This window comes from Entelurus aequoreus, linkage group LG01 (genome assembly GCF_033978785.1).
Source record: "Entelurus aequoreus isolate RoL-2023_Sb linkage group LG01, RoL_Eaeq_v1.1, whole genome shotgun sequence".
In the NCBI taxonomy this organism is placed as follows: Eukaryota; Metazoa; Chordata; class Actinopteri; order Syngnathiformes; family Syngnathidae; genus Entelurus; species Entelurus aequoreus.
This window is the reverse complement of record NC_084731.1, coordinates 88355808-88370181: the sequence shown is the minus strand read 5'-3', so window position 1 is coordinate 88370181 and position 14374 is coordinate 88355808. Positions and strand designations below refer to the sequence as shown.

Genomic DNA, 14374 nt, shown 5'->3' with positions numbered 1-14374 from the left:
GACTAAAACAACTCATTTACTGGAGACCTGGCACAGGATTAAGTTAAAAAGGTTGACTTTACGCTCACCTTAGTGTTTACAATGAAGTCTTTTTTTTTAAAGTCTTTTTTTGACAGCCCCTTGTGGTAAAGTTGTCCGAGTGCTAACTGAGGCAGTATTTGTGATTGATGAAACTTTCGGCGAATCAAAATATAAAAAATTGTACCGGAAAATTCATTACTTTGAAGGCGACCAATAAAAACGCAATAAACAGGGACGGCAAATATAAACAAAACAACACAAAACGATAATCGATAAAAAGCAATAATCGATTAAAAAAACAAACAAACAAGCAAACCGAAGTAGGCAGGGTCGGTAAAAAAAAATAATCCGGGGACGTGCGGACTCCAAGAACCGCGTCCTTTCTGATTTCAATGCGTAAAAAGACAAAAAGTGTGTTAACGCCAACAGTGCAAAAAGAATGCCATTGTAAGTTAATAGTAACGAAGACATTTGTAAACATGTTAGCATATTAGCTAATCCTAACAACGCTAGCGTCATTACATTAATATAGCATGTACAAATATGCATGAAAACACTCCTGCAGGCATCACACATGGGACGGTTTAGTAAGTATTAACTGTTTTAGCTGTATTATAAAGCTTAAAAAAGTTGCTTGGAGGAATGAATGAGGAATCTATACAAGTAGGAACGCTATGGACAATTAGAAGACGGCACGGCACTCTACTTCCGGTTGTTGAAAGCACTAAAAGGAAGGACACTGCAGCACCTGCAGTGAGTGAATTCATCCAAAAGATGGCGCCGCGGCACAAACAATAAAACACCCTCCGTGTTTTTGCTAGTTTTTTGTTTTTAAAATTTTTTATCATGGCTGTTAGCGGAAAAAAAATCCACAAATTATCTGCTTTGTTTTATAAGCCGCAAGGTTCAAAGTGTAGAAAAAAAGTAGCGGATAATAGTCCGTATTTTACGGTAGTTTAACAAAAAGAAAGAAGACCTGAGTGTTTGTTTAATTTATATGACTGGCAATATTTCATTGGTTCTTTTTTTTTTAACTATTTTTATTATGGCTGTCAGCGAATAAAAATCCATAAATTAGCTGCTTTGTCTTATAAACCGCAGGGTTCAAAGTGCAGTAAAAAAGAAAGGAGAGCTGAGATGTTTGTCTTTTATTTATATGACTGGCAACATTTCCATCCATCCATCCATCCATTTTCTACCGCTTGTCCCTTTCGGGATCGCGGGGGTTCGCTGGAGCCTATCTCAGCTGCCCTCGGGCGGAAGGCGGGGTACACTCTGGACAAATCGCCACCTCATCTGGCAACATTTCATTTGTTCTTTTTTTTCAACAAAGTATGTTCACTTCAGCAGTGTGATCACTGTCAGTAAATAGAAGCATCATTTCTGATTCAACACTTATTAAAATACACTTCTGATTCAACACTTATTAAAATACAAAGAGTGTTGAAGCAAAATATTATTTGTCCCTTTGGTGAGCTACTGAATCCCAGCTAGCTGTTGGAGAGTTTTGTAGTGTTTTTATCATAAAGTGTAGTGTCACTATAATGAAACTGGACACACTGTTTAACTGCTTTAGATAAACAAGTGTTTCAAGGACAAGACAAGAGAGTAGGGTGGCAAAGCTAGCACGTACTGCTTAGACATGATAGGCACATGCAGCTTCGCCGTTGGACAAACACAATCTTCGAACTGTCTCAAATATTTCCTTTCTTTTACTGAAAAATTTTATTGCGGAGTCCCGATTGCCAGAAACTCATAGTTAACTCTAGCTAGCTAGCTGCCGCTAAACTGAGGCAAAGTGATTGACCATCAAAGCAAAGCTAATTTCGAGATGGCAGAATTGATCTGCAAAGAGTTTGACAGGTGAGTGATCAGGCACTCGACATCGATTAGCTTAGCTTAGCCTGTGGAAAATTGTTACAAAGTTGTTGTCATTCGATGGAATCATTTGATATTTTACGAACATTATTTTTATTCTCACGGCATGGTAATACAAAAATGGGTCAAAGTGCGTCCCTTGACAGCTCAATACAGAACGCATATTTTTGTTTCAACAGGAGGGAAAATTCTGTTTTTCAAGAGACGTTTGGCAACCGTATGTGGACTACAATACATCACAGCAATACCTATACAAAAACAGGATGACATCACAACAGTTTGCATGGTCCATGCCAGATGCTTGTTTTGTAGACGCCATGGCAACATTGCGACATCATTTTGTTGTTCACAACCTCACCTTTAATCTTTTTGTGGGAAAAGTCCAACATTTTGGAACTAATATGTCTACGGACTTGGTAAAATAGTTGCTCTGCTGTTCCGAATATGAGTGCAAATCCAATGTTTATGTACCGGTAAATTGTTATAGCTTTTGTGGATACTTTAATGTCATTTTTTCCCCTCCCTTCTCAGGTCCTGTGATCGAGGGGTTGTAGCTGACCTGTGACAAAGATTTTTGTTGCGATTTGGTTTTTGGAGGATACGACGCAAAGATGCCGAAACCGGTAAGAGGATGTGTGTCAGTGAGCTTGCAAATAGCAGTTCTATTGATTGAACCTCCAAATTTTTTTTAAACTTTGTTGCTACGACGCGTCTCTTGAGCCTTCCGGCGGCCTGCTGTCTGTTTTTTTTTTGAGGGAAAAAAATGGGTTTTACGCCACCTGTTTGCATTTTAAGTGTGTTATACATTATTACAAAGCCTGTTTTGCATATACTTGACCCTTCCAGGATACAACAGCTACTGCAGGCAGTCCAGTTGATCATTGTTAATAATAGCAAACATAAACATTAATGAAAGTTGCCTTTTAAAGCCTTCCTAAATGCACATTAACATCTGGCAAACATTTACTGGATTCAATGATCCATCCATCCATCCATTTTCTACCGCTTATTCCTTTCGGGGACGCGGGGGTGCTGGGGCCTATCTCAGCTGCACATGGGCGGAAGGCGGGCTACACCCTGGACAAGTCGCCACCTCATCACAGGGCATACACAGATAGTCAACATTCACACTCACATTCACACACTAGGGCCAATTTAGTGTTGCCAATCAACCTATCCCCAGGTGCATGTTTTTTGGAGGTGGGAGGAAGCCGGAGTACCCGGAGGGAACCCACACAGTCACGGGGAGAACATGCAAACTCCACACAGAAAGATCCCGAGCCCGGGATTGAACTCAGGACTACTCAGGACCTTTGTATTGTGAGGCACATGCACTAACCCCTGTGCCACCGTGCCGCCCCGATTCAATGATCCAGTAAATGTAAATACTAAGTCCACACCAAGCCTTCGCCATAAACATACTAACCACTTCATATTTTTCACATATTGATTGTATGATTTGCATGGATGTGTCATCACATCACGCTACCCAATTAATTCTGAACTTTTGCCCCACACTTCACTCAACACTTTAGACCCCCCTCCCATCTGCTGTGCTGCACAATAGCCAAATAGCTTACGTAAGGCAAAAGTACTAGCCCCTCTTCCAATGTACTTAGCTGAGGCCATTTACTGGATGGAGGACACCTGTTTTTAAGCCACACCCACCTATTTTTGGACACAATCTATTTTGTATAGATATTGGGCCCTTTCGGGGCCCGTTAGTGATGGTGGATTTCCGTTCCATGCAGCAAGTTTTTTTCTTTTTGGACGGTCGGGTCAATCGTCTTTGGGGTATGCCGCATTGCGTCATCGTGCGGTCGAAAAAAAATTGTTTTACCAGCCCATAAGTAATGTTGCGGTGTGGCTGGCGGGGAGAACACGGCATGACAGGTAAGTTGTGTCTACATTTAAGTACAGTACATTATTTTACAGTGGGAAAAGAGGGGAAATGGATGTGCGAGGAAATTAAAGTGCGTGCATGCGTGCGTGCGTGTGTGTGTATTTGGTGACGCTATTCAAGGACAGGCGTGCTTTGTAGCACTGGAAAAAACAAAGAATAGCCACAACAATGTGTAAAGTGCATGATTCAAAGGACTGGAAAAAAATAGAAGCTTGTAGACGTTGAATCGCAATGACTTGTGAATTTTGTGAAAACGGCGATGCGTAGGCTTTTGTTATAAACTCAATGAACTGCTGTGTAGTGGCTCAAATGGAAACATGAGACTGTGTGTGGATTGTGCATCAATGTAGCACCTTTTGATTTTTGTCTTTATTTTACAAAAACTTTACTACAAAATAAAATTAAAGACAAGATAGTGACCAAGGGCACACTTTAAAGAATGCCTGATCCTAAATTTACAAAAAATTGTGTAAGATACTGTGTTTTTATCATATTGTCAAAATTTAAATGGGATTAGGACCCAAGGTAGGACAACCATTGTTTTCCAGTCCATTCCACCAAATTAATTGTAAGCAAAAACAATCGGTGTATTTAAACTCATATTCCTGTGTGTCAGTACTAACAGTTAGACTACTGAGGAGAGGAACAAAAAACAATAGCCCGAAGCCATGCCTCTACTCCAAATGGTTCAAAGACAGCCATACATTTACTTTGGATATGACCTTTATAAGAGTATTAGCCAAAAAAACATTGGAATGCTCAGGGTTTTTAACGTATATTGGAATGTTCTGGGTTTTTACTGGGGCTGAGGGGGTTTAAAGAGAAAGCAGAACTTTTGTCTTATGGCAGTAGTCTTTTTGTTGCAGGAGCATTTAAACATTTAAACTCATGTTGGACATCTGGAAAATGAGGTTTCCTACTCTCCTCTGTAAGAAAGTTAACTTGTATACTAGCAAGCTAACAGAGAGACGCAGTTGTGTTAAAAATAGCTTAAACTAAGATTTTTGCCAATGTCCGTCAGTTAATACTTGTGTGCAGGTTTCTATAACATCATCATCATGATATTAACTTTTCCTTTTGAGGAAGTTAGATGGCTTTGGTGGTGTTTTGTTTGTTTTTATGGCTGCTCTTTTGACTTTCTTTTCTTTTCATAAAAAAATAGGCCTACCGTACTTTGTTTTTGTCAGCAACTTACTTATCTTTGCGTTTAATTGTTAATTTGTGTAACAGCCTAATGAGTTGCACAGTTCATAAATAAATACTTTAAAGTAGTCCTCTTTATTGTTTTTATGTTAGTTAGTCCATGCCTAAAATATCTCCAGCTAAATTTATAAGCCATTGGCTAAATTAGAGCCACTGAAGAGGTGTGCTCTTTGTAATCCGATAATCGTTAGGAGGTTCGAAGATCAGTTGATTATTAAAATAGTTGTAGCAGCTCTAGCTCAGATGATTAAAATAGTTGCAGTTCTAGCTCATTGGCAATAGAAAAGCAACTGTCCCACTCATAATAGTGTATGCATTGGCTTTACCATGCTGCACTAGTAAGTTAGCAGGTTTAAGTGATTTTCAGCAGTCACAATCCACCTTCAAAATATCTATTGAATAACCTTTGGACTGCGTATAAGAATAAAGTGTACGTTGTTCTTGTAGTAAGTAGTTTGTGAGCAATTTGACCATAGTTTAAATGTGTGAGCCTGATGCAGAAGACTGCTCTCGCTTACCAAAGGCCTCTTCCAAGTAAACAGCTTGAGTGTGAAGTGAAGTGTTAGGCCATCGTGCAACTGCAACACTGCTGCCATTGTTTGTTGAAGGGTACAGGGAACATCAGTATTCTGGGATGTGTATGTTACTTAACAAAACCTGTTAGGTATGGTCTTCATATTACTTGTCTTAGACCTGTTGTGGTCACATGGTTTTATTCTCACAAGCAAAAAAGGATACAGATTAGGTTTTTATGTAGATCTATTCAAGTTGCACATTATGCAAAGAATGTTCACATTAAGCTGTACAGTCGTATTCGTAGTAGTACTCACAGTTGTGCTTGAGATTCTCACAAAGTATAGAGACTGCAGCATAGCATTTGCTGAACAGGATTTTAATTGATTCCACCGTTATTCATTATTGAGATACATTCACTGCAGTAGGTAATGTCACTTTAATTTAAAAATAATAATTTGTGTCATCTTAAGCTGTCTTTTGGTAATGTGACATACAGGGTAGTGGAATATGGTGAGAGCACCCCACAGGAAGAGTCCTCACTGGCTTCCTAGTTTATGTATTCTTCCTGTTTGCTGAAGAGGTTGCTGTAGACATTGGGGTTCAGCACATGTCAACATCCTGTCTTTGAGGCTATATGTTATAGAAAGAACCAGAGCTGAAGGTCAAAGGCACATGAATAGGACGTGATGAATAGAGGTCAGCCAGGGAAGGGAGAAATTCAGAATTTGTATGAAAATTAGAGCGCATGGAAATGGCGTGTTGTGCTTGTGAGATATTTTTTTATTTTTTTACTGGAAAATATTAAGGTTGTGTAATATAGACCAGGGGTCCCTAACCACCAGTTCGGGGACCGGTACCGGTCCGCGATGCATTTTCTACCGGGCCGCACACAAACATTAAATTTATAAACGTCTGCATTTTCCCCGACTTAACTTTCATCTGTCCCACTAGACACACCAATAAGCTGTTATAGATGTTTATAGATATACAATAAAGCTCCTCATAGGAAGTTGCTATTTGTTATATTTGTTATTACTTTGTGACATGATACAATGCACATTAATGAACATATAAAATATAAAAGTGACAGATTGTAGCCAGAGGCTGATTTCCATCTCATTGCAAAGAAACAAGCCAAGACTCCCGCTATTTCAGCGATATATAGTGAGTGGCATTTTTCTTTGCTGTGTTTATCTGGCACAAGTGGAAAGCCGGTCCCTGAAAATAATGCCTACATTAATCCGGTCCGTAGTTCAAAAAAGGTTGGGGACCCCTGATTTAGACGATGTAGGATGTAAATTATATATATTTGGCCAGCGATAGGGCTTTTAAATCCTAATCATAATGCATGTTGATGACACATGCTAGCTCAGTCTAGCAAATTTGACAGCGACAAGTGCATCCTCAAAACAATGTCGCATTCTCACTGGCGGCGGCGAACGTCCCTCCACAATGCACAGCCACTTTTAAGACAACAATTACCAATTCCATATCACAAATAAAGTAATTATCTTACAAGTGTCTTCCCTGCCAGCAAGAGCTCTTGAATGTAAAAAAAGGTGGGCGAATCGATACAAACATCAACAGTAACTATATAACATGTAAATTGTCAGTATATGGTCGATACTACAATGGTTAGAGCATTATTTTTTATTAAAAATCTTTTGTCGTTTTTGTTCTTGTCAAACTCAGAAATGATGTCCCTGGACAGAGGAGGGCTTTAAGGGAAACCAACAAATTATTTAAATCAGAACCAATATTAGTAAATTATTTAAATATTTTGTAATTATTGTTACACCTCCATCTTTTTTTTGTTTGATTAGTATTGTGATAAAAAATGTAATCATTCAATGATACTGAAAATTGTATGTATTGTATCAGCATTTGTATAACCAATACTACCCCTGTAACAGCTTAATCAACAGACATTTGTAGTATTGCCCTAAACTAATGTAACATATCCAAACAACATAAGAATAAGTGCTTAGTACATGTTAACAGAAGTGTAGATACAACCATGTTACAACAGAAAGTAACCAGATGTTAAGAGTTTGAGAAAATAATACAACCAGAAATGACACAATGTTACAGCAGGTCATTAGGTCGATCATGAACTACCAGTCAATGGCGGAGAGTGTGTTGGTCGATCGCCAGCCAGGCATGGAAAAAAATAGACCTAAAAATGAGCAATCATCAATCTTCACCTTGACATCACTTGATTGACATTCACGGAACCTGAGGATCTTGTGAGATGACACTGGCTGCCGCGAGCTCATTATGAAGAAAAAAAAAAACTCTGTTGCTGCTATCAAAGGTGTAAGGACCGACCGCACAGTTCCTGTCTTCATAAAAAAAGTTGCTGCTCCACCCTGCCTCCGCTAACACAATAATGCTCTCAGAAAATTAGCGCAAACAACAAGCTAGCAAGCTACATAGTTTGCCTTCAATGTATTTCTTGTAAAGAGTATACAAATGAGTATGGAAGCTTGACAAATAAGACTCTAAAAACCAACTACTTTCATGTGGTATTGGTAAGAGGACCACATTTTTTTCCCCCCTCCACAATGTAAATTCGAAGTTGTGGGACTTATCAGCACTAGTGTAAATCCTGTCAGATTCCAATCAATGCAAGTCATTAGAAAAAGGTAGTACACCACTTACTGTATATTCTTAAATAGAAGGGAATCTATATGTGTTAAACATGCTTGTATTTTAATTAAACACCTTTAACATGTTAACACAAAACTTCTGTTTTATTAGGTAACTCACCTGCTAAAAGTGTGGGCACCCCTGTGTTACAGGCAGCATATGTATGCTTGAAATACTTATATTGTCATTTATATGCCAAATATATTGTGATATATATTATTGCAAGAGGGTGCAATATATATCGCGATATAGATTTTAGGCCATATCGCTCATCCCTACTAAATGTGTTTAGGAGGGAGTTTCATTACTATACACATGTTTGACCTATCACCTCATTTATAGCACAACGCAGTGTCTGTTGTCAGGCCCTTCTATTTACTCCTCGTTATCCTTGTAAAATCAATAGAAACTGCATATCCTGCCTCTCATTAACAGCGTTAGTTTTCCCACCTTGTTTTTTTTTAACATTGCTGTTTTTTGCTGTGATTTATCTTTCGCTCTCACAAACTTTTCTAGTCGTCACTATGTGGCCAGCCTTTATCAGCAGTGGGGTTAATCAGGAAGACAGACAGTTGCTTTGAGCCCTGCAGGTTAGATTAGCAGCTCCCCTCTCTTAGCAAAGCTCCCCTAAACTGCTTACAGCAACAAAACAGCTGCACGTTTAAGTTGAGGTCTCTCTAAGAAAGAATTAATCTTTACTACTAGAATGAAACATCCTGGAGTATCAATAGCACTCAAGGATGAGTAAATGAAAACAGTACTGCACATGCAACTAATGGATCATTCTTCATATGAAGCAGGTTTTACTCGTATGAGATCCATCAAAATCACACTAAAAAGCAGAATGTGGAACCTTAAGCAGTACCACATATAAGACATGCCGTCATTGGCCTCAACTGGTTGGAGAAACGTCCAGAGTTACAGATATTTCATGTAAGAAGAACGTTTCCGATTATTATTGACTTTGAAATAAAAGTAAATTAGTCCTCAGTTGAAACCTGTCCAGTCAGTTTGTGGCAACCCTAGACTGTGTGATGTCAGGACAGGCTCGGTTGTCACTATTTGATTAGCTGTGTCAATTGCTTGGCATGTCCTTGTCCACCACCCCCACACCCTCACCCCACCTCCCCATCCTTCCCTGCAGGGCTGGAGAGGATTAACTGACCGTCTGGTCCACACAGGATCCTTCTTTACTGCACCGGGGTGACTGTGCTTTGGCCTTTTGGCCCTGGCGCAAGCAAGGGTTGGCTCTTTCACAGACCATTGCTGGTGGCTGACATGTCTTTATAAATATAGAAGGAAAATTCAAGGCTGGTCACTTGGAAACCTCCATTTAGCATTATGTTCTCTATAATAAACAACGAGGCAGTTCCTCAAGAAACTATCACTGTGGATTAAGTCAGCAGGCCATGAAGGTTATTACGCAAAAGTGTGGTGGGCTATATTTAAAAAATAGATATTCTCCCAGTAGATTTAGATTTATCTGCCTGGTGTTTTGTATCAAATGTATTGCTTACATAAACAATTAGGGCTGTGGGATGACCATATTAGTATAAAACAATGTTTTTTAAGAATTTTTTTTTAAATGTTTTTGAATATTAGTTCAATCATATTTCGTTCATCACCATTCTTTGCTCCATATTGGGACAACTTCTTTTTATACAAATTACTTTGTGAACTCATCAACTCACAAAGTATTTTTTTCTGATAACACCAGTTTATTTTTGTCACACAAATCCTGAAATCCTTCAAACTATTGTCAATAGTGAATTAGTCATAGATAATTGGTTTAAATGTAATAAATTATCCTTAAATATAAAAACAAATGTTATTATATTTTGTTTAAATAAAAGCTGTATATATTTTTGATAAGTTACAGATTGAAATAAATGGTAGAGCAATTGAGAGAGTTGAGAGCACTACATTCCTTGGGATATGCATAGATGGATTTAAAACATTTAAAAACCATATTGAATATTTAATGAATAAATTATCTAAATATGTCTGTCTACTCATGATTGAGGCACTTTCTTCCTCTTGATGCTGTTCTAATTCTGTAGCAGACTCTATTTAAATCACATATAAATATTGCAATGTCATTTGGTGTAACACACATCCTAGTTATCTTAAAAAACTGGAGATTCTTTAGAAGAAAGTCATATGTATTATATCATGGGCAAACTTTAACGCTCCCTCAGATCCTCTCTTTTTTGGGTACAAGCTCCTGAAGTTTACTGGGTGTAACAGATTCCACAGTGCTTGTATTATGTATAATGTGGTATATGGATTAAATTCTAGACTCTGCCAGCTCATTCCAGTGACCACTCCTTCTCGTGGTCATGACACTAGAAGTAAACCTTTAATAAGAGGGATAATCGTAATCTGAAGTGTACATGCTTTAGTATAGCCTGTAAATGCCCGGAGATCTGAAATGAGATTGTTACCTCTATAAAAGAATCACATTCTTTGAACATATTTAAAAAGCGTTTTAAGCCAAATTTATTGCTACCTTATGCTTAGTATATTTAGCACATCCTACTAAGGCTGCAGCTAACGATTATTTTTCTATCGATTAATCTATAGATTATTTTTTCGATTAATCGGTTAATCTATAGATTATTTTTTCGATTCATCTATAGATTATTTTTCCTTTTGCCGATTATTTTTTTATTCAAAATGAAGATGAAAAAATAAATGTAGGCCAGTTTTTTCAAAAGGCATGGCTTTTATTTTTAAAAAAAAAGAAGTATGGCCACTCAGTCAACATTGACAACAACATGACAAAATATTCTGTAACAATGTAAACATTTAAAACTTTTAACATTTAACAAAATTAAAAGTAGCTTATTTGCTTTTTAATGTGCAAATATAAAAGTAAACATCCAGTGCAAATCGTAATATTCTGCAATAGTATAAGCATTTCAAAAGTAAAAGTATTGCTTATTTTGCTTTAAAATGTGCAAAAATAAAGATAAACATCCAATACAAAAAAGTGCCAATCTAAATATTCTGGAGCACTGTAAACATTAAGTATTGCTTTTAAAATGTGCAAAATAAACATCCAGTCCAACACAGTATACAATAACCAATTCTACTCATTCCAGTGAGTGACTAACAGTTGTAATGAAGAAAGGTTAGCATGTCTACATGCTCTGGTTCTTTTCTTGTTTACAATATTCCCAGCAGCTGAAAATAGGCGCTCAGAAGGGGTCGATGTGGCTGGAACTGAGAGCTAATTACCGGTAGCCTTCACCTCAAGCCAGGACTGCGAGTGAGCTGAGCTCCAGTTTATATTCCTAGAAGGTCAACGGGCTCATAGTAGGGATGTGCGTATCGATCCTGTGGTATCGATATATCGATACTCACACGCTACTCATTTGGCATCACTTTTCTGAAAAAAGTATCGATATAAACCAAAAAACGGCGTGTGGGGGGTGCAAGCATCACTTTCAGATGTTTTTGATGACTTACTTAACTTACTATGTGCTGGGACACCCCTGTACCTGGCAGAGTATAGAGCTGGCCCAGTCACGTGACAGGAGACAGCGAATGAGCGTCGTCAACGTGCAACACACACACAGCCAGCCGACAACGATGCAGCCAGGCATATCCAGTGTTGTCCAATTGTTGACTTAAAACAGGCATTGTTTTTTTGTTTTTTTAGTAATGTTTACTGAATATTTTTGTTTAAATGATTATCCTAAATTCAAATAATTTCCACACAGGGGAATTTACTGTTAGTTGAAAATTGCTTGAGTATTTAAAACAAGATAAGAAAGAGATACAATTTGGAGATTCTTCATCTTTGCATTACAGTTTTATTTTTTCCCAAGAAAAGCTTGAATATATGATTGATTGTGATTTTGGTTTTAATCTGTAACATGATTTCTTACATTTCGAAAACATTAGCCTATTTCATATTTCATTAATTGCTAATTATATCACAAACTTTAAAAAATAACTGCAGCTTCTTGCGATTCGGATTTGACAGTTAATTGGAAAGCCCTAATATATAATTATTATTATATATAATATTTAATTTATTTTTCATATTTATGTTATTTATTTTAATTTTACTTTTATTATATATTGTCTTGTGATTTGTCTTAAATAATAACAATAGTAATAATATTTTTGACTGACAAAAATTGCCAATAAGAAATTAATGGTATCGGTATCGGTATCGATGAAAAGGCAAGATAAAGTATCGGTATCGTATCGAATCCTAAAAGTGTGGTATCGCCCATCCCTAGCTCATAGTCATGTTACTAGTAGTTGACTGGGAGGTGTTTATTATCATTTGGGGAGAGTCCGCTGCCTGATGCTCACCTGCTAAACACCTATCTGCTCCACGCTGAAGCGCTGACTACATGCGCTCTGAATACACACTGCTGATTGGCTGGTAACGTTTTGAATACGCACTGCTGATTGGCTGATAACGCTTTGTATAACTCTTTGTGTGTACCAATCAGATGGTTGTGTGGGTGGGACAATGCTGCGTGCTGAGACAGAGGCAGCCGCAGAAGGAGCGAAGCAGCTTGTTAACACTTTAGCAGCTAAAGTTAGCTTTAGCTTAGAAACTCGTTCGGTACACCCCCGTACCGAACCGAAAGCCCCGTACCGAAACGGTTCAATATAAAACACGTACCGTTACACCCCTAGCAGATACAAATGACACATTCATGTTTTTGTGTAATGATGACAACGTATACTCGCGCGGACGATTGACTAGTTGATGGTTTTCTTTTCAAATGTTCGTTCATAGCCGTTGTGCTGCTATGATAGGCCATTTCCGCTCGACACAGTGTGCATACAACAACATTATTAGGCTGTGTATTGAAATACTCCCACACTTTTGACCACTTTTGGCGTGATTTTTCCCCCCTCGCTCGCACAGTCTGCTTTGCGCTCCGCCATGACGGTAGTGTGACGTAAATATGCGACGCGTCGACGCACAAAAACGGCGTCGACGTATTTACGTAACCGATGACGTCGACTACGTCGACGCGTCGTTTCAGCCTTACATCCTACATGGCTCACCATTTGTCGCATAAAACCTTAAACCTATTTGAAACATGGACCATTCTCTTAGACCTAGCCGCATATGTCCTCTCTTGTCGTTGGGTAAGGTTGCGTTCATATGTGTGTTTTACTCTGTTCCGGACCAAATATTGAGTGGTTTGATTGTATTCACACCCGTAAAAAACATGACACAAGGACAATCGCGTCTTTATGTAACAAAACTCAAATATCCATCCATTTTTACCGCTTGTATTCCTGACAAAATAGGGTTTGTTAGGTTGAATGGGATAGTGGTTTTGAGGAGATGTTAGTACTTTGTTGTTTCTTAACACTGTTTATGTACTGTTATCCATGCATTGTCTACAAGTGATAGAAAAGACTTGACGTGTTGAAGTTGCTAGTAACAATTTGTGGTGGCATGTTTTGTAGATTACCGTTGTTCGGTTGGTGTCTGACTTAAAAAAAAAATCCAACCAAAACCAAACAAAGGAGGTCATGTTCCTTCTTTTGGCACCAATTCCTCTTCAGGCCTTTTGGTTTAATGTTCAGAGTAATCTCCGTCCGCGTCTGTTACATGACGTCCATGCACCTGCCGGTTTTCGCACGCATTAATTTATCAGAGCCGTAAAGTTATTTCAGGTGACGTGAAGCAGCAGCATTAGCCACAGCCCAGGCGTTAAAATGACCACATAAACAATAAACAATTATATCGTACGTTAAATATCCTAATATCACAGAACTATTTGCATGTATATCAAACAAATGAAGCAGATGCACTCTGCCCTTTGAGGGTTCTCTGTGAACTGAGCACCCAGTTCAAAGTGTTACTTTAAGTAATTGTCCAGACATGGATTAAGCTTTACGAGTCCCACCGGACAACAAAGGGTTGACGAGCACTAATTATTTGTTTAGGCACATTAATGAAAGTGCTGTCAATTTTTTTTTTCTCACTTCTTATTTCCGTTTTATCAGCTTTCATTCTTGTTAACCACCTCAGAGGAAACACACAGTTCAGTGTGTGGGTGTGCATGCACATGTGTTAAAGGCAGGAAGTCACAATTGTCAGAAGTCAGCACTTTCTTCCCCATGCCCTCAGCTGCTCTTGTTTGTGCTGCCAGCATTGCTCATTAACCAAGAATAGCCAATGACTTTACTCCCCTCCCTGACCTACTAGCGCAAAGC

At 38.3% G+C, this 14374-nt stretch overlaps 1 protein-coding gene across 1 annotated transcript in view; it reads left to right on the top strand.

The window, feature by feature from the left end:
* Positions 1 to 14374, top strand: part of LOC133658521 (radixin) — a 30045-nt gene that overhangs the window by 5118 nt on the left and 10553 nt on the right. Inside the window, exon 2 of the mRNA XM_062060656.1 lies at positions 2431 to 2522. Within this exon, the coding sequence (XP_061916640.1) occupies positions 2511 to 2522 (12 nt within the window). The 5' untranslated portion in view covers positions 2431 to 2510. The remainder of the gene's footprint in view (positions 1 to 2430; positions 2523 to 14374) is intronic.